The following is a 26,971-nucleotide window of genomic DNA, read 5'->3' as shown; positions in this document are numbered from 1 at the left end:
GTTTGGAAGGAAATAAGATAGAACAGCCTTTGTGAAAAAAAAAAAGAGTAAAATAAAAGGAATCGTCTTTGAAAATAATAATAAAAGAAGAAATACCTCTGGAGAATAAGCCAATTATAATGAGATAAAAAGAGCACTAAAAATAAGGTGGCGATGAATACGGGGACTTGTGTTCATTCCTCTTCAGCAATCAAACCTCAAGGTCAGTGTAATTTCAATGTAAAAAAAAAAAGAAATATATATATATATATAGAGAGGAGGTTGACATTTAGGTGAGAAGACCAAAATATTTACACTCCCAAGTCATTAAACACACATAGTTGGTCATTAGTAAATAACACTCCGCTGTAGGTAACACTTTCAAAATTAAATCCATCTGTGCCAGACGTTAAAAGTGATGATGTGTAAGGTCTGGTTTGGTGTTACGAAGAATTATTAGCATGATTACGTTTAGGGAAAATATTTATGCTACGTGAAAGGCTCACTGCTTAAATACAGTTCAGTTGTATTTAACTTGGAAGTTTCAAACTTGGCATTTAATGACTTTGCTTGTTTTGCTAGTTAGAATCACACACACATTTAAAAAAAAAAAAAAAAAAAAGCCCCAACTCGTAAGATCGTTGTCCAGCATGCTAACTGCCCGGCAATTTAATTCGAGCTCATTTTGGAGTTTGATGCCTTAGCGACAGCTAAGTGTCCCTGGCCATCAATTAGATGCAGACCTCATCGACACACATAAAATAAATAAATATATAAATAAATCCAATTAAAAATAAAAAAAACGTCACCATCCAGTGCTTTCGGTAATTGCGGCCGTGACAGTTGATCATTATCCATGAAAAGCGTGGTGTTCTCCAAACACGTGGCCCTTTGATGGTCCTTCACCACTCGAGTGTCACTCAATTCTCTGCAGCTGTTTGTTTCCATTTGCTTATTTTCTTCCCTCCCAAGGCCAAATGGTCATTTCACTTTAATGAGTTCACCTCTATAAAACGCAATGCGGCAGAAGGGGTGCGGAGGGCCCGATTGGAAAGGCTAACTGAGAGTTTTAAGCAAGTCTGGAGGCCTAAAGGACAATAGGCAATTATACGAAACTGCTTTAGAGCAATTAGAACAACAAGTGTGTGTCTTAAAACTTAAAAGACTTGACCGCAATCTGTTACAGGATGTTGGATGACATATAATATTACAACAACAACAACATCAAAAAGTTATAATCACATAATAATAAAGTTGGCTAATTATTATGCATTAAAATCCAAAGTAAAAGGATTATGAAAGAAAGTGAAACAAAATTGTAACCTTACATAAGAAAAGTTATAATATTACAAAAATAAAATCACAATTGTATGACGGTGTAACTTGACCTGTATAATTTTTAGAAGTTGAAATCTTATGAGGGTAAAACAAAGGTTTTGTTTTAAATATAAAAAAATGTGAAGAAATCTAAAAAATATTACAAGACAAATATGTATTTAAGAATAAACTCCAAATATTATTAGATTACAATATTAGGAAAAATTCAAAAACATTCGGCATTTTCAGAAGAAAAAAAATGGAGTAAATTTTTTCATATAATGATTTTTTGGTGTCATACTTGTATAAAAAAAACATGTAAAATATTCTGAAAAAAATCATAATCGTACAAAACTATAGTTGCAATATTACAAGAAAATAATCTGCTAAATTCTGAATTGCACAATTAATTGATTTCACTTTTTCAAGACTTTCTTTAAAAGTTTTGCATTAGCACTCTACTTTTCCTCTGAAGACTTTTCATACAGGTGGCAGATATTTTTACCAATTTCATGACATTCACAATTCTTTCCACTTCAACTTAACTGATACAATTATGTCCTTCTGCGTTTGCCCGGAGAGCTCGCTTCAAGTATCAACACTCGTCATTTGACAAAAACATTTTTAATTACAACATTAAGTGAGGTGCTCGAGCTGAAGCACTCAAACGTACACAAAACGTTCGGCGGAAGGTAGATAATGGGGATTTCGTGTCAATAAACACTTGAGAGTTTTTATTCACTACAAGTGCCGTCATTCAGGGGTAAATTCAAGAGTTGTATTCACTTATTTATTTTAATGTGACTTTTTTTCTCTCTCTTTTAGAAGCAACTCATTTGATTGCTTTCACTCTGGCAACCTTTTTTCATATAACATCTTCTAATGCTAAGGTAGCCCCCCCCCTCCCCTACCTTGAATAATTCATGACCCAGAATCCAATAGTATCGGATTGGCTGAGGGTCGGTGTGGGGGGGCTCAAAAAGTTGAATTACAAAACATCTTATTCTTTCATCTCCTGAAGTTTTTATGTGTGTGTGTGTTGTTTCGCAAAGTGCAGAGGTCAATTATCATCCCTCTGGCATGAATAAAACACCGAAGGGCTCCAAAACCTTAGGAGATTTCTTCCACTTGTGTAGATTATTGACACTTACTCCATCCGTGTAAGAAAAAGGACCCTTTGTCTGTGGTCTCCTGCGCTGTTAGTGTCTCAATCGCCTTAGGGTAAAAAAAGAAAAAAAAAGAGAGGCCTAATTTGCACTGGTCTGTTTTGGGGCCAATTATTATAATACCGCATGTGCTGGAAAGCACAATAAAATTGAAAACAATAAAGAAAAAGAGTGCTATCACGCATTATGATTTTCCGCTTGTTAAAGATCCATTTTATGTCTGTTTGTAAGTTGTACTTTCACTTTTTCCTCTTTAGATGTTTGCCATAAGGAGAAATGACAAATATAAAAAGTCTACACACCCCTGTACAAATGCCAGATCTTTGTATATTTAAAAATGCTTTCTTCATGACTGTGACTCTTAACCCGGACAGCTCAATTTAAAAAAAAAATCTATTCAAAAGGGAGCGGGAGGTGGTTGCATAAGTGTGCACACCCTCTTGTAGTGGTTGTAGTGTGTTCAGAATGAATAAATAACATTCAAACTCAAGTCAGCACACGGCTGCTATTTATTTCTAATACATCTTGAGAAATTAATTTAAAAAAAGTACAGAGACAGACACTGGTGATAGTTTATTAAATCTTGCCATCATAACTGTTTGATTGACATTCATTACAATGGATACTGATGTGTTGACCTGTTTAAATATGATCAACACAAATCACACTAGCACGTTCCGGCCTTGGTTTCTACTAACACTAGATGTCAGTGTTTTCGCTGCACTGTGAACCTGCAGGTGATGTGAAGAACAAGCAGCCTGGGAAAGGCGCCTGCAATTGCATCCAATTTTTTTTCTCCACTCCACACTTGAAAGTACTCCGTCTTGCACGGATTTCACACTTTAGCCTTCTGCGTCACGACCCGATTACCGAGGGCATCACTTTTATCTCGTAATGAGCCGCAAACTGCTGAGCACTGTTTTCTTTCTCGAGCGGCAGTGCTGTGGACTGTATATCTTGTAACTTGTTGCCGGATAATTGGCATATTACAAAAAATATATACTGTACATTGCAGAGGATGTCTGCAAAGCATACAAAGACCAATTCAATCCATAATGTTCATTTTCCAGAATTAATTTTTAAAATGTGTCTATTGTTGTATATTTATGTATGAATGCTGTGCTCAAGTGAATCAGTGAGTCACTCTCAAGCTTTTCAAAAACATTTTTTTTCATTCATATTTTATTGGCTGAACTTGTTTTTATATTCCCACCCAGCCCAACAGTGTTTAAACTTCAGGACAAATTTCTTGTGTCTGTGTAACAAGATCTGTGTTCATCGGGTTGCTGGGATCGTGGGGAAAAGGTGAATCATACAATAATCAGTATTGTATGGCACGGAACATTTGAGCAACAAGTTTTTTAAGCTATTTTGGACATTATTTTGTTATATTTTGGCCCATGGACATTCATAAGCTAATATTTTTTTTTAATTATACATGAATGGTTTGATTTTTTTTTTAAAACAGCTTTTTTTAAACACAAAAGTTTTAATTTTAATTTAATCACTTTGCTCTATAGTCGCTGCACTCGAGTTACGACATTCAGCAGGACGCTGTTACTATGGCAACTATGAATGTGTACATACGTATAAACGTGCTTATGTTATTAACCTTTGCTAAAGAACTAGTAAAAGTCATAACTATAGTCTATATTAAAATGAATAACACGATCAAGGTACGTATTTATATTGTGACGCGTGAAGACGCCGTTCGTAACTTGGATATGTCTCGTAAAACGAGGACCAGCTGTAACGAGGCGGGGCTACAGATTTTGAAAGGTTGGAATCATCCCTGAACCAATCAGATTGCGCTGCGTCATCAAAACCGGAACAGGGAACTCAAACCCGAAAAGAGCGCCTGGATTTAAAGTAGAGACGTTAACCCAGGTAAAATAACTTATAATACAAATTAATAATGATTTTATGTATATGTTTTAACATTCGGGAGGCATGATAAATCTCTTAATCCTAAACTATACCCGCAATCTACAAAAAAACGGTTTTTTTTGTGCTGTCATGCTTTGTTTGTTTTGATCTACTCATACAAAATGCAAACTGTAATATTGGAGAAATACGGCCCAAATTAACACATTTTACACATAAATGATTATTCAAACATCTTAGCAAAGTGTGTCCAATAAAAGTAGCTCTGTTTACATGTTTGAAAACTATCGGTCAAGTGTCATGAAAGAGATAAAAGTGGTATTGATACTAGTGTGGAAAATGAGCATTGAAGAAACGATGTCAATATTCTCTATTGATTATTGTTTTTTTCCCTGACAACAGATGCTGTGATTATACATTGTGTTTCTGTGCAGATAAGCATGTCATTAAATCAGCACATTACACGGCCATTTAAAAAATGTGTATTGTTCATTCGTCTTCATATATTTACCACTTGAAAATGTGTGTAAGGATATGCAGCAGTATATAAATCTCCTTTTGTACGTGCCCAGGATAATCCTTGACGCCACGACCATGAGTTTCTGTCCAAGTCCACCTGATGCCCTCTTTGGCAACATCATCCAGCAGCAGAGGGACCGATGGGAGAGGAAACGGAGCCGGGTCGCCAGAGAATTGGTGCTGTCGGAGCAGCGGTACTGCCAACAGCTGGAATTAGTCACCACTGTATGTTAAATATTTTAAAAAATAAGAAAAAATACAGCACTGCCTCGACTCACAAAAGATTATTAAACTTTTTTTTCAAGCTCCTTATTTTTGATCCAGTTTGAGTTGTAAATATAACTTTCGAAAGCTCTGCTAGCTTAATGCTAACACACAAAGCAAAACTAGCATCAATGTTGCTTTGATTTGAACAGTGTAGCGACACACGGACAAAAAACCCCCATAATATTACCACAGTAATTTTAGTCACTTAGTTGTGAAACTCTTCTTTGTGTATTTTACTTGACTGTATTACACTGCCCCCTGTTGGCCAAGATGCACACCCTAGAAGAAACTTAATATCACTAGGCATTGAAGTATGAAATCATTTTATTCACTTTATTTTTTTTAATTCTCGAGTCAGTTCTTAAGAGGTGTCTTCACCTTAGCAAGATTTTATTTATTTTCCACAAACGGTGTAAAACCTTGGGAGTCATTTCCATTCAGCGTCATACAGTACATAAAGGTTACTGCATAGTGAAAAGCAACACGCTGAAGGTAGCAGTCATTGTACCTTCACTTCCTGCGGGGACAACAGACTTTACCACCCACCAGTGTTGCCTAATTTCTACTCAATTACTCTCCCTCCGCCCGTATACTCCAATTAGGAGTCATTTTAAGCCTTGTGCTCGTTCAGTTTGCTAATCCCATTTCCACCGCAAATGACTTGAGACCAACGCAGCTGCCACTTTAGTCGGACGGCATTTTTCGATACTCGTAACAACCTTCATTCATATCCGCCTACTGACTATAATGCCTTTTTTTTTGTCGTTTCACTAACGTAAACAAAACAACTCGTGAAAAGTTTCACCAATCACTCCTGAGTTCCTTATTTTTTTTTCAGTACTTTGTGGAGATTTTGAAGGCCAAAGGAACCCTGAGGCAGGACATTAGAGAAAGCATCTTCAGTTCAATTAAAGCCATTCACTCAGTAAACCAGTAAGTATCCCTTTGCATAATTTACGAATATCAGCGCTTTAAGGGCAAGGAGAGACTGTGTAAAGTGATTGGGAAAGCAGTTGCTCCCCTGTGTAGAAATGCACTCATGATAAACTCCAGGTTTATTAAAGTATCGGCCTTATCTTCACCATTAGTCGTAGTCGATACTCTGTAAGGGTAGAAATGTTCAAGCCGACACCCCCTTGAGGACATTGTTATAATTTGAGAAGATAAAGCGTAAAATGGAAATGATCGATATAATGGGAAAAAATGAGTTGTAATTGAAGCTTTGAAGAAATTAAAAAAAAAATATTCATACACTTTAAAGTGCAATAAAAATATGGCGTAATTTTCTTTAATTAGGAAAAAAAGAAATACATTTAAATTTATATTACAATCAATTTTATTATTTTTTTTTAAATCGACTGATTTATTTCTCTTCATTTTTAAATCACATTATCCTCCTGCACAATGCAATCTAGTTGAAAATGAATCAACAGTGCCTCTGCTGTCTTCAGCCAAATAATGCACGCCACATTCCTTTAAGACGCCATTCACCAACAATCAATTCCACACAATCGAACCAATTTTCCATTAATTAATTCTAGTGCTCATCTATTTGTCTGCCAGGTCGAAATGGGGAGGGGAAAAAAAAATAGGGTAGCGTAAGGCATGTGCTACAATGAAGACTGAAGTATGAATTACACACTGTGACGTACGGGATAAATGGTTCTCCACTTCCCATACATCTTCATTATGGGCCCCGCTTATTGAATTAGTGGTTTAAAAGCAACGGCAAGTAGTAAGTACTCCATTTAAAAACATTCCATTGAGAGACAGTGCATTAGACAGATTTATCAGCGCTAAATGATAGATTAGATTTTCCCAAATTATCTTCCCCCACTCTGACTTTTTGCAGCGCAATAATTGTCCGGTAAAGTCATTTGGATTCATACGTGATGAATATTCCAAGTGCGTGGTATACAATATGTTTATTTGGTGAAATGATGAGTCACAAGTTTCTAGATTATCAAAGGCTATCGAACGATCTCAAACTTTTCATAACCGCACAAAAGAATTAGCAGTCTTTCCATGCATCATTAAAAAAAAGCATTAAAAACCATTAAATAAATTTTGTGAAATTAAATTTCACAATAAAAGCATTAAACACGATACCTGGAAGTATTAATTCGATTAAAACATTATGAGTACGCTACCTGTTTGCAATTAGCACAATGCTAGCTCGCGTCAGATCTCAAAGTGGCATCAGTATAAAATTTAAGTAAATAAAGGTCACTATAATATAATTTAGCAAGAATAAATATGATAAATATCTGTGGGCAAATTACAATAAATAAAAAAAAAAATGTTCCTTCACTCATGTTCCTGTCACCAACTTTCCACACAAAATGCAAATTGTCAGAAAACACAAATCTGTTACACCCCCTTTAACGGCATAGCAGATCTTTAGAACTAATCCAGTCGACCCGAGTCCGGCACAGTTCAAGTGTCCAAGCGTGCAAACGCCCTGAGGCTTGTTGCTAAACATGATTATGCCCTCCCCACACACACACACACACACACACGCTCCCATGGAGTAGTCATTGTTAGATTTGAATTCCACCCAAGTGCAAAGTGTATATGTATATTCATCTGATGTCCCTGTGTTTGTTTACTTGCCCGCAGAGTGCAGTGGATAGAGTTAATAAATTCCACCATTTTTTTTTTTTCTTAAAAGCTACATTAAAAAAAAGGAGACATGTGAATATATATTGATATGCCGTGCCATTCATTTCTGCCGCAGACTGTTTATTGAGAAGCGGCAGCAAAGGCAGCCATCCAATTATCCCTAGCTTCGAACATGCCAAAACAGGAATAAGACTTGAAAGGCCTGTCAGCGGATCAGGTATGAAGAATAGCCACAGTGGATTTAAAAATGGGAGGCTGGTGGAGGGGGGGGGGGGGGGGGGGGTGTCATGATGATAATAATAGGTAGAACATGAAAGGTAGATAAGACAAGACCCGTGCTGTGATCAACAAAATTCCACGCTATTGTTTGTGCTATAACAGCGAATTGACTTAATGTTTATTTATTAGTCATGTTAATGGCGCCCGAACAATTGATATTCATGCCACCCCCAGATGAAGGCGACTCGCTGGGAATTGCCGTTGAGGTCATACCCAGCCCAGATGTCGCAACTGCTTGGAATTAATGCAGATTAACTCGACATGTGCCGAATACTAATCCCGCCCTGCCGCTAATGGCCGGATAATTTAATTGCTGTAAAAAAAAAGTAAAAGAAAAGGTAATCTTTAATTTCATATTTATCATAATAGCCTATGGCAGTAAGCGGGATGGGGGGGGGGGGGGTCGGAAACACTACATTTCCCGCCCTTTGCCCTCGTTAGAACTCTCTCGGCTTCTCCTGCATCTCCTGATTATGAACAGAGGCTACCTAGACGTGCAACTTCATTAAAATCTATTTAAATCAACTTCAACTGCCTCCTTCCAGCGTGCGCGAACAGAAGTCTCTGGGAACATCATTAGAGAGTGGGAATGTGTGTATGGATGTGTGTGTGTGGTACTTCCTCTAAGTTTGGATAACAAGCTCCTTCACCAGTGTCAACACCCCCAACCAATTGCGTCCGTGTTGCTATAATGTGCCTGACAGGCTGACGACTGTTTTGCCTTGATTCACTTGTTTTGCTCCAGAGTTCAGCAGCCATGTTCTCACTACAAAGTGGCCCAGGGTGCCCTGAAGGTAAGACCTACCTGGTCCTGGTAAATACACCGAGGTCTACAAACGACACTACAGAGCGTGAGGAACAGTCCTAAACTTTGCTCAACCTCCGCAGTTGCTCGAAACGTTTTTGCCATGAAACGATACTTCAGATGCCATCGCGCCTCATTTGAGATCACACCGATATGGAACGGCGGTGTATTCCCAGGCGCTAACTCAAAGTCCAAAGCGATCTGACTGCAGGCTAAATGTGCGCCGGAGGAAGTGCTTGGAAATTAATGTGTCAGAGGTGTTTGACACACCAAATATATGCGGCGTGAATTTTGGTAGGGTTGCAAAGATATTCCGATGGATTGTTAATTAGAATCTCGAAAAGTTAGATGGGTGAGGCTCCAGCTCACCCAAGGTCCGCCGAATACCGAGCGACGCGACTGGACAATTGTGAACGGGCACAGGTGTCAAACTCAAGGCCCGGGGGCCAGATAGGGCCCACCACATCATTTTATGTGGCTCGCGAAGACAAATTGTGCGTCAAATTTGTGTGTCATTACAAGAATTGCAAATTGTCTTCACTTTTATTAATATATATATTTTTTAAATATTTGACCAGTCTTTACTTGATTTGAAAACCAGTTATTTGCCACTTCGTTTTGTAGCTTTTACTGTATATAATACGAGGTGCTCATACATTTATTTGGGTTGACAGTCATAATGGCCCTCCGAAAGAAGCTATGACTACAATACGGCCCGTGAAAAAAAAAGAGTTTGACACCCCTGGTCTATGCTAATTCCTCGTTAGCGCGTCAATAGGACTTTACATTGACTTTAGCATTAGCGCTGGAGATGTTTTTGAAGCAAGATTTAAAAATACACTACAATATGTGTTTGGCAATTTGTTTGCGCCCAAACGGGATGATTACATTTTGATATTGTATATTTAGGAGCTAACGCTAACCCTTCAATATTTGTGTTTTGCAGATCTTTGCTAGTACACCTGGAAAACGGCTACTTTGCAAGGGGCTTTGAAGAGTTTTGCACTCAACTGCATCACTACAACATCTTCGTGGACAACATTTACGACGCCCAAAAAGAGCTTTGGGTAAGTGCGGCTGCTTATTCCGAAGCTATTGCTAGCATACGCCAATTTCCCATCACAGTTTTAGCTACACTCACCAAGGCAGGTTTATTGTCATGACTTGACATGAGTGACAAGTTTAGGGCATCATGTCACCCAAATGTTGACACATACTCATGCTGACATGATGTGCAGATGCATATTTAATGACATCACCGGCACCCCACAACCCAACACCTTCTCCAGGCCCCGCAGCCCAGACATAATGAGTAACAAGAATGGGGGGATTCTCCAGTTTGTTAGCGGGACTATGACATGAGTTTTCAGGGGTCGTCATTGTTATGTCCATCATCGGATGTGCAAGCTGAATGTAAATACGACTTTGTGGGAAGAAAATAAAAATTTCTTTACGTATTGTCATAAGTGATATGTGGTGCATGTTTCTTTCAGTCATCTTGTCAAAAGATGGTTTGTACGACAAATTTGACGTGTCATGTCTTGTTTGGAGGATTTTTTTTTTTTTTATGAAAAGATGATGTGCTACTGTGTCCCTAGTTTGGTTCAAGGAAAGCCGAATAAAAAGTTATGCAATATCAAATAGTGAGCAGCCTTGGAAGCGATGGTTCCACTTTGCTGCAGCTGTGTCTAATTTATTTTATTTTTTTAGGATAAATTGTGTCCCTTTGTCGATCCAGATGCAGCTGAAGAAAAACAAGGCCTTCAGACGGTTTAAGAAACTTCAGGAAGGTCGGCCAGAGTTCAATAAACGCAAGCTGGAGGACTTGCTTCAACTTCCTATCGAGCGGATTGATCAGTGAGTTTTCCGACCGCTGAGTAAATTCTCAGTGTTTTTGGTCATTCATTCAGTCACAGTACTGAATTTCTTTCTTTCTTTCTTTCTTTCTTTCTTTCTTTCTTTCTTTCTTTCTTTCTTTCTTTCTTTCTTTCTTTCTTTCTTTCATTTAATAATCAAATTACTATATTAATTATTTTATATTTTTATACTTTATATATTGTATTTATTTATATTATTCGTATTTATGTATATTATCCGTTTGTGGTCATTCAGTCACAGTACCATATTTTTTACTTTATTTATTTATTTTATAATTAAATCACTATATTAATTATTTTATATTTTTTACACTTTATATAATGTATTTATTTATATTTATTATTTATTTATTTATTTTTGCTTTTATTTTTACCGAACTATAAGGCACTCTTAAGATCCTTTTAAATTTTACAAAAACTTTTAACTAATCCCTTTAACAAAAAGTTTTATTCTATAAATCTCTCCGAATTATGCCGTTCTGTTAACCCCCAACAATAAGCAAGATCCACAAAGGATAAAAAGCAGATGGTGTCAAAAAATATCCTGAAATGATACTTGCATAATAAGCAGTAATTGTAACTATTATTATAAATCGGAACAACAGCCCCTCCCTATTCCCCCTCTGTGCTTACACTAGCAAAAAAAAAAAAATATTTTTACATTATTTGAAATACATCAGTGCTTTCTCAAAGGTATTTATTCCCCAATACACCGGGAATAAACACTACATCCCTAACATATTATTTTTACAGCAAACATTGCAAAATGCTTCCAAACATCACAGTCTTTGTTTATTTTTTTTTTTTTTAAATCTGTTCCCTACCAACTAATGAAATGTGTTCAGGTCGCATTCCGCCGCTTCCTTAACATGTCACGGATTTCACGCACGAGTTGCCGTTTGATTGTTTTCCTTTCACGAGTCTTTTGCCGCGTTCATTACACAATCTATCGTCTGGCTGACAGATATAATTATTATTATTTGATGTAGTGCCCACGTCTCGCTCGCTATCCGTCCGGAAACTGTCAAAATCTGGTTTGTTAAGTACCGCTTTTGTGTTCGCTGTAATTTCATGCGGTCCTGATCTCACTTGTTAATTAGCGGAACAAGAAAAGAAATCATCTGAAACGTGCTTTCCAACGTGTCGCGTTTCGTGACACTGGTTGATCAAGCCGCTTGTTTGCATCCTAATTACGTATCTTCCACGCTCGTCGTCATTGCCGACGTACAATCAAACCTTTGACATGTTACATCCAACTAACTTGCCGGTGAGTTTGACATGAGAGTTTGTTTTATTGGGTTTGGGTTAGGGTTAGGGTTAGGTTGGTTATTTGAATCTCCTTACAGTGTTTGTGTTTTATGAAATACTGGGGAAAAAAAAAAATCTGGATGTCATGGTCCTTATGATATACAATTATCCATGACTCTGACATCTAATCAGTCTCCAGTGCAACCTCGTGTTGCCCGGGGTTTCCTTGTCCACTTCCCGTCATTACCATCGATTCATCTGTCACTCTCCGAAAAACCCTTGAGACTTGAGGGATATGTCTAATTTTGTGATGATTTTAAGCGGCGTAGAGATAATCATCCCCCCTCATACCCGACTAGCAACTTACCTCGGTTGGGAACGACAAGAAAATTGTTGTCCCGTATCGCCGTTTAAGAATGACGGATGGCGAGCGAAGCCCCCGGGTGCGGCTACTTATGTTGCTGCTAGGGGGACGACTAAAATAATTGCCTTTATTAAGTGGCGCTTCACAAGAGCCCGACTTGGAGTAGTCATCTGTCGCTTCTACCGCTGAGTTCACCATTATGACAGTGATGGGGGTCTCAAGTTGATTGCGACAACCCCTCTCCGCCCGTACCCCGGCTATGTCAATAATGGAGTTTTAGCTCTTATAAAGATGGCAGCAGGCCTTGGATTACGTGTGCTCTAAACCAAGTGCAATTTAGCGTAACAAGGCTTTGACCTAGCTTGCTTCAGAGGATCTTCTGTGGAAAAAAGACATACAAAACCCAAAGGTCTTTTGGGTCATTGTCATTCCTGCTCACCATTGTGAAGCACCGAGTTGGGCGTTGTACATGGCTGCCGTACTTGAATTCATCTTTCATTTGACAAGGTGGGCTTTCAAATTAGCTGCTTTTGTGTGCTCGGGCATTTATTCTGTCATCCGCTACAGCCTGGCACTGTAAGGCTACTCCAGACAAGGACGAACTTTTGATTAATTTCTTTTGAAATGTTTTCTGAAAGACGTGGTCTGCAGGTACATTGCTGTTATCCCCCCCCCTCTTAGTAATTTGTTATATATTGTCCGTCTGACCCTGTGCTTCATTGTCAGTATTGAAGCAAGGCTGGCAATGAAACCAATTGCTTTATTGAGGTAGGTCCATTTATAACCAATAAAAAAAATATGGCAGGAAAAGTTCAAGATGATTGAGGCTTGGTACGATCAGATAATTAGTGTTGCTATCAACACAAAGCATCATGGATGGGGATTGTCTCAAGTTGAATTTTATCATCTGGCTCCTGTCAGCTGCCATTGACGCCCGGGAGCTGAAAATTACCATATTTTATGTTACCGTATTTTTCGGACGATAAGGCGCACCGGGTTATAATGCCCAGTCTCAAAAAATAGTCCTGTTTTGGAAAATTCCCGTATGTAGGGACCAATGGGTGCAATCTCAATGAACAAATCTATTTTTTGAAATATAGGCGAATCAGGTTATAAGGCGTATAACTGATATTAAGGTAAACAAATCAGTCAAATGATTCAATTTAAATCCAACGTCAATATTTAAGCCTCTCTGTTTATTTTTGAGAAAATTCAAAGATTTCAAGTGCGCCTTATACTGTAAAAAATACGGTACACAATCCAGATCAGGTATGCGTTGTTCGGATGCTCTTGTTTACAAATTGGAACATCTCGGAAATTAATTGTAACGTGTTTTTCCTGGCGGTAGGTGCATCAAACCACCAGCTCTTACTTTCCGTAGAAAATATACAAGCTGTTGGGAATCTCTTATTGTCTCATTATCTTTGCTGTGGTGCTAATGAGTGGGACAGGGCAGCTTAATAAGTGAGTGTCATTTACATTATTTGAAATCAGCTATAATAATGCTCATTAGAGTGGTTCTTTTGTTACACTGCCGCTGTAATTAGAATTTCATCTCAACTCCTTGGAAGGGAAAAAAGAAAAAACGAGGGCACCCATTGCTAATAATGTCTGTAATGCATTTGTTACTACAAGACGATACAAGGAGAGAAGGAACTGTTTTTTTTTCTTCTTTTTAAGTGTCCCTTAATTGATGTCGGCTTAATTAGAGCTTGTTAGGCATTCATTTCATTTTTAATCAGGAACTGAGTACATGCACAATGCGCTCCTCCACCCACAGCGTGATAGCTCGCCGCTAAGACCCAAGAAAATGATTTTTTTTTTTTTTGCTCACGATCAATTTATTGCAACAAATTGACGGTGTGTTAAGCAGGTGTTTTTTTTTTTTTTTACCTCACCCAGTGGCACCAACATGTCTCGGCAGCCAGACTACACAAAGACGGCACAACAGAGTCAGGCAGTGTAAAAAAAAAAAAAAAAAATCAATCAGTGTCTTCCAAGGTTAAATCGTTTCAATGGGGAAATAAAGGAATATAATCGGTCAATTTTAAACGGATAATTTTTTCAAATGTTTTGTTTTTCATTACCACATAACAGATTATCTCTATATTTATTTAAGGAATTTCTGTTTTCTTAGGTATAAACGTTTACTGCAAGAGATGACTGCAAATACGATTCCAGATAACCCTGAGTTCCAACAGCTTTCACGTAAGTGCCTTTCGCAATTGTGCTCCCGTCTCAGTAATCCTTTTTTTCCCCCCCTACTGCGTGTCAAGGTCAAAATTTTTTTTTTTATATTGTTAACCGATGAATACCGCACTTTCCATCTTGCCCCTCAAGTGGTTGACGCGCCGACATGTTTTCGTGTAATTTCAGGATTCAGTAGATGTTTGTGTTGATCCAGGTCATCAAAACCGATGGACAGAATGCACGATGCAACTTGCATAAAAAATCCGCCTGGTAGTTTTTTCAAAACAACTTTCCAATATTTTTGTCGAATTTTAAATGACTCAACCTCTACTTTGGTTCCAGCGTCAGTCAAACAAAGAAAAACTCAGTGGAAACTTTTCATTGTAAAAAGTCAGTCACCAGACAGTCATTCCGAAAGAAAGCCCTCATTAGTTTAATTTGGCGAACAAAGACCGCGTTAGCATTCCCTTTCATTCCCCATTTGCCGTTATTGTCGCAGCGGCGCTTCGGCCAGCGGAGAAATGAAAGCCAAGTAAAAGCGAGTGCAAGTTCTGGTTTGATGTGGATTTTGACATAATTAATTGGGAGTGGATCAGAGGCTATTAAGCTAGCGCGATATTAATAAATAAAGTCCTCCGACATCAACACAAATCCCGATAATGACTCATTTCGGTCGTCAAATAAACAGCGAAGTCGACTGAAGTGCGAATATACACAAGGAATTATTTATGGCTATCAATTAAAATCTCATTGCTGATGTGCTGCCTTTGCTTACAAATTAAAACAGCCCGTGACTCTAAGATGAAGGTACATATCTGAAAGTGCTCCACCATCGTCTCTTCCTCTTCTCATTAGCGATCTGTTTTTAAACTCTTTTTTTTTTTTTTGATGGGGGTTGGGTGTTTTTTTGCCTTTTCCGTCGTCAGCCCCAATTGTATTGCAAAGGGAATTATTTTGAAAAGATATTTCTGACAAATCACGTATCTGATTAAGGAAACGAGCTCATGCGGGTACAGTGGGAAAAAACTTTGTTGTTGTTGTTGTTTTCTCTCGTGTTGCTCCGTGTCGTTTTCCCCCTGAAGCTTCTGTTTTCTGCCTTGCTTTGCATTCTCGCTCGATTTAATTGTTATAATTGCGGCACTTTGGGAGTTTTTTTTTTTTTTTGCCTGCTTACAGTACAACACAACTCAAGCACAAAAACAACGTACGACCCGATAAATGATGCTGAGACTTTGTCGTAAAAGTTCTTCCGGCTTTTGTTTCATTGTCAAAGAGTCTAAATAGTAAATAAGTGGAAAAACAGTGTCCAAGAATTGTAAGAATTCTTCAGCATGTCTAATAGGCGAGATGTATTATTAATGCCTCGGCCAGATCTCATGTCAAGAAGGCGGTAATTAGAAGTTGTTGTTTTTCCGAGGCAGTAAGAATATTCCGAGCACGCATAACAAAGGGGGAAAAGTCTACACGGATGCCTTGTTTGGTTTACATTGTAATTGTTGTGGAGTTAAGCGAGCTAATTAGGCGGCGATTATTTTAGTAGAGACACGTCGCCGAGAGGCTCGTGTTCATCTCGATTTTCATTCCTCGGAAACCAAAGTTGAAATGTTGCGCTTGAAATTAACGATTCATCCACGCGTCGTGACATCGAATGTGTTAATGATGTAGCTGGGAATGTTTACAGCTATTATCGGGGATGCGTTGCAGTAATCTTCATGGCTTTGTCCTTTTTTCATTTTTTTTCCGGTGCTAAGGTTTGTTGCAAAAAGTTTCTTGCAATAATTGATACATGGAGGAATTTAATTTGTAGAAATCAAACAGGTAAAGCAGCGTAAACACATGCTAACGATTGGGCCCAATTAGCAAAACCCCGATTATCAGTCTCAGATTCGCAGATCTGCCTGATCTTCAGTCAACACTCTCAAATGGAGCACCGGGTTATACGGAGAACCGGGTTATACGGAAAACCGGGTTATATGAAGAACCGGGTTATCTGGAGCATTACTCCACATTAAGGGTAACAAGCCAATCCAGTAAATAAGTCAAACTTTATCCAACTTCAATTGGACATCCTCGTTTTTGACATAAAGGATTTTAAGTGCACCTTATAGTCCGAAAAATACGGTAAAGTCATCCACCCGTATAATGTGGGTTTTTTTTGCCACAGGGGTGGTGTCTGCGGTGGATAAGCTGCACCAACGTATCCAGAACAATACCCGGCGCCACGAGAACCACCTGCAGCTGTGCCGAGTGCGGAAACTGCTGAAGGGGCGAAATACGAAGGTGTTGGCTGCAGGTTAGAGAGCCTCTGATCACTTATTCTTTTCATCTGGTTGGAGCGGCACCTCAAACCACCCCTCTCCGCATCTATTGCCGTGTCCTGCGGGACTTAAGAGTAGATGCAAGTGGAGATATGGAAAAAAAGGGAAATTCACTAAATAAAGATGAATTGTGTACAGTAGGTAGATCTTTTTATAGCCGATAATCAGGGCAACTTTCTCCAATGTGGTTTGAGTGTTTTTCCTTTTTTGCTTAATTATTTCCTCTCTTCCGTTGTGGTTCCCTCTCTACTTGTGGAGCGGTGGCTTTTTCTTTTCCCGCCTCCTGTTGTTAGTCCCGGGGGGGGACTCCGGCCTCCTTGTTGCGTTCGCTCGGCCTGCCAATATCCCCCGGGACCAATTAGAGCCCAGTCTCATCTTGTGGACTCGCTGATAAAAAAGGCAGCCAAAGTGTGTTTTCTCGATATGGGTAATACATGTATGCGCCGAGCCACGTGTGTGTGCGGGTGAGTTTGTTTTCTTGGATATTGCCGGAGTGTTTTTTTTTTTTTTTTGTGTGTGCAAGCGTGCAATAGAAGCGGCATTTCTCTAATGCCGATGTGGGAAGTTTCAAAAGCTCCTTTCATTCAAGTTCTCAGACCCCTCGCAATAAACCCACCCAGTCCCACCAGGCCGACTTCAGAGCAGACGCGGCCTCACCCCGACCCATTTTGCTTCCCATCGCACCAGCATCGCCATCTCAGGCCCCTCAAACATATTAAGTAGGGATGTGATTTGAGATGGGGGCGGGGCTAGCCACTGTGAGATACCCCGAATCAATGGGACATCGATAAAGCAGAAAAACAGCCCGTTTCCCGTGGTGACTCTTGATTTATGTCTGCCTCCAGGTCCCTTCAATTTAAGATATTTCACATTTTTATCTCTGGTGACCTTTGACCTGGTCTTACAACTTACACTGGTTGTATTAAAATTCACTGTCAAAATTCAGTTTGAAATCGTATTCCGATAATTTAATCGAAGTAACCGCATGGAGAAATAAGCATAGTGTCATTTTCTTCAAAAGTAGTAGGGAACTTTTTTTTTTAAGAACGTGTTAACCCTACTTAGGTAAATATATGCCCTGTTAAAGCCAAATCTGACCTGTCCTCATTCTGTCACATCTCTACAGTACAGAGGAACAGGACCCCTTTGTAGATCTAACCTTTTATTTCCTGACCCACCTTCCCTCAGCCCCCCCACCACGGCCTTGCCCAAAAGACTTTGTAGTGGGAGCCGAGGTGCTCTTTGACAAGGAACATTGAAAAAAAAACCTTTACGTGGAGAGGAGTGCTCGGCACCTCCTGCTTTTTGAACCTGCTGCCTCAAAGCCCCCGCGGATGGTCAGATGCTGGCAGGGAGTCTGAGAAGTACCTGGATTCTTCTTCTTGACAGTGTTGCTAACTTCTCAGAACCTTGTCAACATTTTCTGTCAAGATAAAGCTGATTTAAAAAAAATAACAGTATGTTCCGGCGTTGATTTGAATACACGGAATTTAACTTGACGTCTTTGAAGTGCATCCGTTTCAGTACGCTGGACAGCGGCGGCTTTCCGACGCTTCAGCAAACATACTTTGCCGCTCGAGCGTGAATTAGAAGCGAAGGCATGTTCCGCTATTACATTACGACGCCTCCACTTGATTTATTACAAAAACTTTACGGAAGAAATGGCACCTGCCGACAGTCATTTTCAAATCACTGATGTGGAACTTGGCAATTATACCATTATGGTCATAAATTAAGTTGAATACTTTGTTTCAATTCATTCATGCTTTTTTTTTCAATCATTTGTAACATTTAGTTGGATACTTTTAAACAGTTGGGGCAACGGAGAATCCACTATCTCCAGACTATTTTTCCATGTGACACCCATGGCATTTTAAAAGCAATTTGACCCTTTGCACTTCATCTCAACAACCTCATCCCGAGCGGAAAATGTCTACGGTGAGCCCGAAAGGCAAGTCTCGGGCCTAGTCGTAATCACAGGCGGGGTAATTACAAAAAAAAAATACCCCGGACCTATGTTTGAATGTTCATCTTTATCTATCCAAATGTCAGGTTGTTGCTTATTAGCGGCGGTCACGGCGCTGCCAATCAAAGAGCCGAGCAGGAGCTATACATTTATCGGCTTGTACCTCCCGCTGTGGCCGTCTTTACATTTCATGTCAGCCTCTTTTGTTTTTTTCACATCAGCTTGACCTACATGACTAATTAATTTAGTTGCCATTTCATGCAGAACATTAATTACATCACAGTTTATAAAGAAAAACAATTTCTTCTTCTACAGGAAGGTGGTACATCCGTGAAGGCTGGCTGAACGTGGTCCCCTCCAAAGGATCAGGGGTCAAACCCAGGATGTTTTTCCTGTTTTCCGACATTCTTCTGCAGGCTAAGCGCTGTAGCTACCTGCATCCCACCGACAGTGAGAAGTTTGTCGGGCAGCAAGCGTATCCGCTGGAAGAGTGCGTCGTGAAAAAGATTTTCGGCGACAACACGGGGAAAGGAGGCCTGCTAAGCGTGAGTTTCGATGTCAAAATGATTCCGACACATAAGGCAATTGAACCTTACGCATATAACCACCCAATTAATTCATTTAATGAACTTTACAGAGACTCCCCACACTTCGCTTTTTATTCACCAGTCTGTATGGAATCGTACATATATAAGAGTAAGCATGTTGCAGCAGGTGCCGAGACATCTGCTTATTGACGTTATTCCGTTTTTGACGCACGTCGCGTGTTTGATTCTTAGTCCTTGACAGTCGCGGCGTGACGTGAAGTTCGCCAGACGTTTTGAGTGTCACTCACTTCCTCCTCATTTAGCCCCCCCTCCCCCAAAAAGTTCAACTTTTAATGTTCCTCCCGCTTTGGTCTGATCCGTCTCGCAGGTCTCAGTGCAGCTGCCGGCTGACAAATTACGTCTAAATGATGTAGTCGCTGTCATGAAACATTCAACGGAACGAGTCGCGCGTCATTGAGCAAGCAACCAAAGCGTTTATGCGGCAAGTGTTTACTGCCAATGCTGCCGCCGTATCAATATTCATTTCGGCTGATACGCTGTCTCGGGGAGCACTTTATGTTCTGCTGCTAATGTGCGGCGCTCTGATACATAAGCAGCCTGGCCGTGCTTTGATTGCGCAACTTGCGGTATTCAATTCTTTTTCATGTGGATTCGCAGTGGAGCCAAGCATGCAGTAGGGCAAAAAAGTCAAGTGGAGAGTAATTTAAACAACAAAAAAAAACAAAAATTAAAGTTGAGTTCTTTATTTTGGGGAGAAAAAATATTTTTCAAGTGGAAAAAGATTTAAATGGAATATTTTCAAGAAAATAATTAAATAAAAAAAAGATTTAAATGGAATATTTTCAAGAAAATAATTTAAAATTCTTTATTTTTGGGAGAAAAAATATTTTTGAAGTAGAAAAAGATTTAAATGGAATATTTTCAAGAAAATAATTGAATAAAAAAAGATTTAAATGGAATATTTTCAAGAAAATAATTTAAAATTCTTTATTTTGGAAAGAAAGATTATTTTTGAAGTAGAAAAAGATTTAATTGACTATTTTCAAGAAAATAATTTCCCCCCCAAAAATTTGAATTGAAAATTTTCAAGAAAATTATTTAAAATTCTTTATTTTGGGGAGAAAAAATATTTTTGAAGTAGAAAAAGATTTAAATTGACTATTTTCAAAAAACCAATTTCCCCCCAAAAATTTAAATTGAATATTTTCAAGACAATAAAAAAAAAAAAAAATTCAGGTTAAAGTTTTCTGTTTTGAGAATTAATCATATTTTAGTGGAGACAATTATTTTCAAAATTAAATCATAGAATGAGGAGAAGCATTTGTGTGTCTGATTTCGACCTACATTTCCACAAAAAGTGGCTAACTTAAAAACAACTTTTTTATTGATCAGGACTTATCCAGTCAGGTGAAACATTTTAATTTGAAAAAAACAAATTCATTTCGCCTTCCAAATTGTTAAATAAATAAAAATTAGCGCGTGCATTCATCGGCGTGCATCAACAGCCAAGCAATGCAGTGATGGCAGTCGCCTTGCGAGATAATCTCTCAGTTGTTGGATCAGATTAGGGGCCAGATCCATCTCTTCCGGGCCCTCCAGTAAATACATCTTCCTCAAGCCTTGTCGCCGCCTTCCGCCAGCCGGCCCCGCGCGTTATCTAATGGCAGAAATGGCATTTCATTAGCCTCTTATCCCGCCGAGGCCCGAATGCATACTCAATAGCATTACCCGTAATTTCTCATAAGGACACATTATTGATCCCGGCTACTACCTGAGCTCAAGAAAAAAAAAGAAAAAAAAGGTCTGTCAGCACTCCGGGGCCTTCCTCATCCTGTGCCATGAAGAATTAAAGCTAAATTAAATTTGACAGCTGTAAATGCCATGGCAATCTATATGCAAAGTTTGTGAGCCCCCCTTAAAAAAAACCAAAAAAAAAACACTTTTATTAAAATTTATTGTATTTTTTTTTTCTCCATCAGGGTTGTTTGTTTTGGCTCACCCTCCCCCCCCCTTCTCATTCAACTTCCTTTTTCTCTCCGCGCCGCTGGAATATTTTCCCACATCCCCGACAGATTCACTTTGATGTATAAATAATCAAGCGAAATTATGTGCGCCCGCGCTCTGTCGTCCTTATTATACAAAGTAATTTCTACCTAAGAGGGTCAGATTTCCTGACAAATCCCTAATTACGCCACAGCGAAAAGAAGCGCAAGCTACTTATGCGTGAATCGAGTGCCTCATCTCACGTACCACTCAATTCAGCCTCTTTAATTAGATAATACGTTTGACGAATGGAGCTATTTTTTTTATCTATTTAATGTATAATAAGAGGGATAGAAAAAAAATGTCGTCTGAGCTTCTAAGTTCCTTCCCGATCAATATCTCACTACCAAACAAACTAGTTCCTACGTCTGAAAATTCCACAGCTTAAATGTAAAAGGTCATTTAATATAGCAAAGGGCTAATTTTGAAGCCTTTCGAAAAAGGTTTGCGCTTAAAGTCTTGAAGGTTTGTTTGGCTCTCGTGCTTGTTTTTAGCAATACATTGATCAACTCAATATTAAATAATGATAAATAATTGAACTGGGATGGAGTTTTACTATATGGTCAGCATACAAGGGGAGATATTTACTGTGATGGCCTGCCTCCTACTGTTCGAATTTGGGTATTACAGCTCTAAAGAGGTTTCAGGAAAAGTGCATGAAGCTATGAAAAAATCATGATCGTTGACTATACATCAGTTTTTGTTATTTATGGTATACGATGGAGTAAAAATTAACATTTGTTGTTCTGTTTTCTCCTCCAGCTGACTTTTCCCAAAGCCAAACTCCTGCTCATATCAAACAACGTGGAGGATTTTAATGATTGGTACCAAAGCTTGTCCTCAGCAGTTAGGTAAGTAAACTTGTGTTTATGTTTGAGCTTCATTCAGAATTAAAAAAAAAAAAAAAGACTAAAAAATATTTTAAATTTTGATTATCGCACTTGCAAAGCCTATTTTAAACTCGGATAAATCAAAATAGTATTTTTTTATTGCATTATGAAATATTTTCAAACTGAAAATAAATTAATTGAATTACTTTTATGTTCAAACAATTTAAAAAAATTTTTTTTAAAGATGTTTCAAGCATGCAGGAGGTGTATCACCCAGAACTTGTCAAATCTCAGACTAGGACTGACCTGGCCCGTCGTCACCGGTGGAAGGTCCCCGGAACAAGCAAAGGCCAGATATACTATAAGAAGGGGGTCCCCGCCCCCCAACCCTACCGGCTAATTAGTTTATCCTGTTGTCAAGGAGGGTGTCAAGGGGAGGCTGTCAGCGGACCACCCGCTGGACGAGCCGGTCTACAGGTTCTAAACTCCGGGGAGCGTAATTAGCCGTAGCGTAGGACCAAGTAAGAGGACAGGCCGAGAGGAGCAGAGGTCAGCGGCGCTCACACCAGGTCCTTCGGGTGTGTGTGCGTTTCCACACATGGCTAAATTATTGATTTCCGGAAGACTTCACAATGCTTGACTGACATTTTTTTTTTCACACTCTATTATTTTTAATCACAAAATTACCCATTCACAGTCATCTTTATTATCCAACCACTATTTTTTTTTTTTTTTAATAAATACACACTTTTCACACCGCAACTAGTAGACAGGGGACTTAATTAGTGACTAAATCAATGCCCGGTGGCACTAAATGAAGGATGAGCTCTGCTAAGGCCCGACCGCCGGGGATGTGCTGGATGCTAAACACCATTGAACCCTTACTTACCTTTTTATTTGCAGCTATAAGCCCTTTCCCGCTCATCGGGTCGCTCTCCTGTTCCATATTTTGTTTGCATTAAAAAAATAATAATAAATAAAAATCAACAAACTGTATTTGCAGGAAGCTGCAATCCAAGTCGACGGTTGTCCTTCAGCGAGAGGATTTGAACCAGGAACCTCTCGGCTCGGCCGCTGAGGGACGCAATTTACGAAGCGGCAATGCCAATAGGAAGAGGAATGTGGTAAATAAACAGTCAGAAAAAATAAAATAGTAGCACCATCCTGTTTTGTGCTAACGCAGTTTTGTGCTACTAGCTTGTACACAACAATTAATCTATGAAATATAAATTATTTTATGTACTTAGTTGTGAAATTATTTAGGACCGGACCTGAGATTTCTACCCGTTTATGCAGGTGAGCAACGAGCCTGGTGAGCTTGCTCCAAAACCGGCCGTTGAGTGGGAGAGCAGCGCCCCCAAACGGATGAAACAGTCCACTGCAGAGCAAAGGTCCGTTCATTCTTTCATAGTTTCAACCAAGCAAGCCATCAGCATGACTCAATACTGTTTTTGTTGCTCCATTTAAGTATTATTATTATTTTATTTTTTTTGCATCCAACAGCTCAGTGTCCACGTCAAGCTGCGTTCTCCTCTGAGAGATTTCTTTCTAAATGCAGAAAAAATCCGATGTGACAACACCGGTGACGGTCTGAGAGTTTCACTTCAGACTTCCATACTCACTCTAAGGCCTCTTTTCATTATTTGACTCATCACAACTTTTCCTTTTCTTGTGCAATACAGACTATTTTATTACTGCCTATATACCAAAAATGTGATATTAACGTTGCTGCTTTTTGTCACTCACTACAACGCTAACACTTGATTTTAAAAGGAAGCAATGGGGTCAATTGCATTCCATTGTGTGTGTGTGATATTGTCACATTTACACCCAAAGCCAGTTGTGTTTATATTATCCTTTTATGATTTTATATATATAAGTGTGCATTCTATTCGATTCGTTTATCAGCAAATATGCGTTTCTGTTTGATTCAGAAAATGACTGATATAATTTGGGAGATTTTAAGATGAATTGATTCATATCGTCGTGATCCTAATACGATTACGATTGTTATGACGATTACAAATCACATCTAGTAATGAAAATCATTTGCTAATAAAACTCCAATAACAGACGTTGTTGCCCTTTTGACACTGCAGTAATCAAATATGTCCGCTAGAGGGAAACAAAACCACGGATATAGATCTAGTTTAATATGTACAGATACATAGAAGCTGCCTACAAAACTAAAAAAAACAAATTAATTTATTAAGTGGGTATACTGAAAGTTAATTTGTTGATAGTAAAGCCACATTTCCTGACTACATTTGCACTACTATAAAAAATAGCATGTGATTTTAAAATTTAAATTCTGCCTAGCAACAGGTGATAGGGGGAGGAAAATAAATAACAGTGGAGTGAGCAGGGATGAAATTGAACCATGGTCTCCACTATAGGTTTTAAATTATTTATATCAGCATTGATTTCTGTTGTTTTTAAAAAATGAACGACCACAAATGACCCCGCCCCTCCATTAGCAGCTCAGCTGAATCCCCCCTTTGCCCCGCCTCTCTTTCTCCTCTACCCACCCAACGTCTCCCCCGGTGCTCTCCTTGTCCAGTCCACTCATCTCTCGAGCGGGCTTCAACTCCTCTTGTTTTCCATCCCTCATTTCCTCATGCATGCTTTTCATTCCTGGAGCTTTATTTGAGGAGAACATGAGCGACATCAAGATTGCGGTGCTTGGGAGTGAAGGAGTTGGAAAATCAGGTAAGAGGATTTCAAGTCAAGGATGTCATAACTCATATGAAAAAAAACTCTTAGGATTCTAATGTGAGGAAAATAGTTGACATTTATGAGCATACAAATGGACTGACAACCCCCAAAAATGAAGTAACTTTTCTTTTTCAGCCCTCATCGTCCGCTTCTTCACCAAACGATTCATTGGAGAATATGCATCATCTTCAGGTAATTAAAAAAAAAAATCTGATTTCTGGACCACATCTTTCTAAATTAATTTGGATTGAAATGTCCACAATTTTTTTTTTTTTTTTTAAAGTTAAATACAACTGAACTGTAATCGACCTGTGATTCTTTTGTATACCACTAGAGGGAGTCGTAATACGACCACAGTGTGACAACTGCTAACTTCGTTTTCTTTGGACAGAATGCAGATACCGAAAGCGTCTGACTCTGGATGGAAGGCAGATGAATCTGGAGCTGTTCGAACCATCCTCCCAGGTCAGAACATTGTTATTAAAAAAAAAAAAAAAATTCTGCAAAGACTAAATCATGTCTTTTTCAGTCCTTTCAGGGTAAATTAAGTCTTAGCGACCAGATTCACTGGGCCGACGGTTTCATCGTGGTCTACGACATTAGTGACCGCTCATCCTTTCTTGCCGCCAGAAGCGTAGTGAAGTTCATCAGAGAGCATCGCTCCGGATCCAACAAAAGGTATATCTCATAAAAATATTCTGGAAAACTAATTAGCGGACATATTTATTGTATCCAATTAGGGATGCCGAATCGCTCATATTTTTGGTGGGCAACAAACACGACCTCTGCCACATGCGAGAAGTACACCACGAAGAAGGCCAACGCTTGGCGACCGAATTCCGCTGTCAATTCCACGAGCTATCAGCGGCCGAGCACTACCAGGAAGTGGCGCTCATCTTCTCCAAGGTGGTTCAGGGTGCTAGCGGCAAAGCCAAGGAGCGCAGAAGACGCCCGAGCGGTTCCAAATCCGTCGCCAAACTCATCAACAACGTTTTCGGCAAGAGGAGGAAATCAGTATGAGGCGGAAAATACTTGTGTATAAAATATGAACACCTATAAAATCTACTTAACCATTTTTTTTCTACTTTCTTACTTCCCTCCTGATATTTGACAACTACATTTGTGTTACTGTAAACAAGTGGACCTTCTGCCATCCATTCAGAACATATCTCCATTAGAATCTACATTCCTCTCATGCCTTTCCTGCACAGGTGTCTCCACGGTAATAAGACGGGAAAGAGAAAGAAACACTGTTCGGGGGCCTCTCGGGACACCTAGCCTATGAAAGGCGCTGTTATCTCAATGTGATCGGCGGGCCCAGCTGTTAGCGGCAGCCATTGCATGTGGTCCTCAGGTGGGATGAAACCCTCACATATTAATTTTAGCCATTATTACAGTCTGCCTTGTTTTCATACAAATGATCGGCTGGAGCATCTTCGTATTTGTCGTTTCTAGTCAGGCTCAAGCTGCAGCAAGATCTACTTAGCCTTTATCTTAAAATTTCATTGGTTCATGCCCCAAGGGGATTTTCCGGGAAGCAGCTTGATTGAGTTAACTTGTTTGACCTTGAACATGAACCCATGCAACTGGTGTTTTGCAAAAAAAAAAAAAAAGTATTCTTAAATTGAGAATAGAAAAATGTTCTGCACAATGTAAACAAGATGTTCTGTACAGTGCATTACCATCTAAGGTTTTTGGATCCAAACCTGAACCAACAGGGAAGCAAGTTTATTTATACAGGAGCCTACTCAAACAATCCGATAACATGTCTCCAGTGCCTTGTATTAAATGTTATTTCAATTGAAAAACATGTTAAGATAACAGTTATGTAACCGTCCTAGGCTTCAATCCTTAAAATAGCAGAGGTTTGGAGACCAAATAATTTCCCTGCATCTTGGTCCATTTGAACAAAAGAGGAGAAACATTTATTTATTATATAGATTATTTCTAAAAACTCATTCTTCTATATTATCATGGGATGGAAGACAGAATGAGGCCAAGAGCTTTGATGGATGGAAGTACAATTTATTGATA

At 39.0% G+C, this 26,971-nt stretch overlaps 2 protein-coding genes across 4 annotated transcripts; both read left to right on the top strand.

Annotated features, from left to right (window-relative positions):
- The first annotated feature begins 4,242 nt into the window (after positions 1-4,242).
- Positions 4,243-24,296, top strand: arhgef39 (Rho guanine nucleotide exchange factor 39). 2 transcript variants are annotated; one of them, XM_088366272.1, is made up of 12 exons: positions 4,243-4,349; positions 4,919-5,090; positions 5,971-6,065; positions 9,785-9,905; positions 10,577-10,695; positions 14,465-14,535; positions 16,682-16,810; positions 19,117-19,346; positions 22,155-22,243; positions 23,226-23,346; positions 23,519-23,613; positions 23,726-24,296. In XM_088366272.1, exons 2-12 carry the CDS (start codon positions 4,941-4,943, stop codon positions 23,757-23,759), a joined length of 1,254 nt encoding a protein of 417 aa, XP_088222398.1. In that variant the 5' UTR covers positions 4,243-4,349; positions 4,919-4,940; the 3' UTR covers positions 23,760-24,296. The 2 variants fall into 2 exon arrangements, with proteins under 2 accessions (XP_088222398.1, XP_088222399.1); XM_088366273.1 differs by lacking the exons at positions 23,519-23,613; positions 23,726-24,296 and having other exon boundaries at positions 4,245-4,348; positions 4,917-5,090; positions 22,155-22,247; positions 23,230-23,346.
- A 126-nt stretch (positions 24,297-24,422) lies between these two features.
- On the top strand, positions 24,423-26,121 carry rergla (RERG/RAS-like a). Of its 2 annotated transcripts, none has more exons than XM_088366276.1 (5): positions 24,423-24,931; positions 25,073-25,129; positions 25,329-25,402; positions 25,476-25,615; positions 25,678-26,121. In XM_088366276.1, the coding sequence occupies exons 1-5, from the start codon at positions 24,844-24,846 to the stop codon at positions 25,955-25,957; spliced, it is 639 nt and encodes a 212-aa protein (XP_088222402.1). In that variant the 5' UTR covers positions 24,423-24,843; the 3' UTR covers positions 25,958-26,121. The 2 variants fall into 2 exon arrangements, with proteins under 2 accessions (XP_088222402.1, XP_088222403.1); XM_088366277.1 differs by having other exon boundaries at positions 24,865-24,931; positions 25,467-25,615.
- Positions 26,122-26,971: the final 850 nt, after the last annotated feature.

This window comes from Syngnathus floridae, chromosome 22, assembly GCF_059516105.1.
Source record: "Syngnathus floridae isolate MCC-2025c chromosome 22, RoL_Sflo_1.0, whole genome shotgun sequence".
Taxonomy (NCBI): Eukaryota; Metazoa; Chordata; class Actinopteri; order Syngnathiformes; family Syngnathidae; genus Syngnathus; species Syngnathus floridae.
This window is presented reverse-complemented; position numbering and strand designations above follow the sequence as displayed.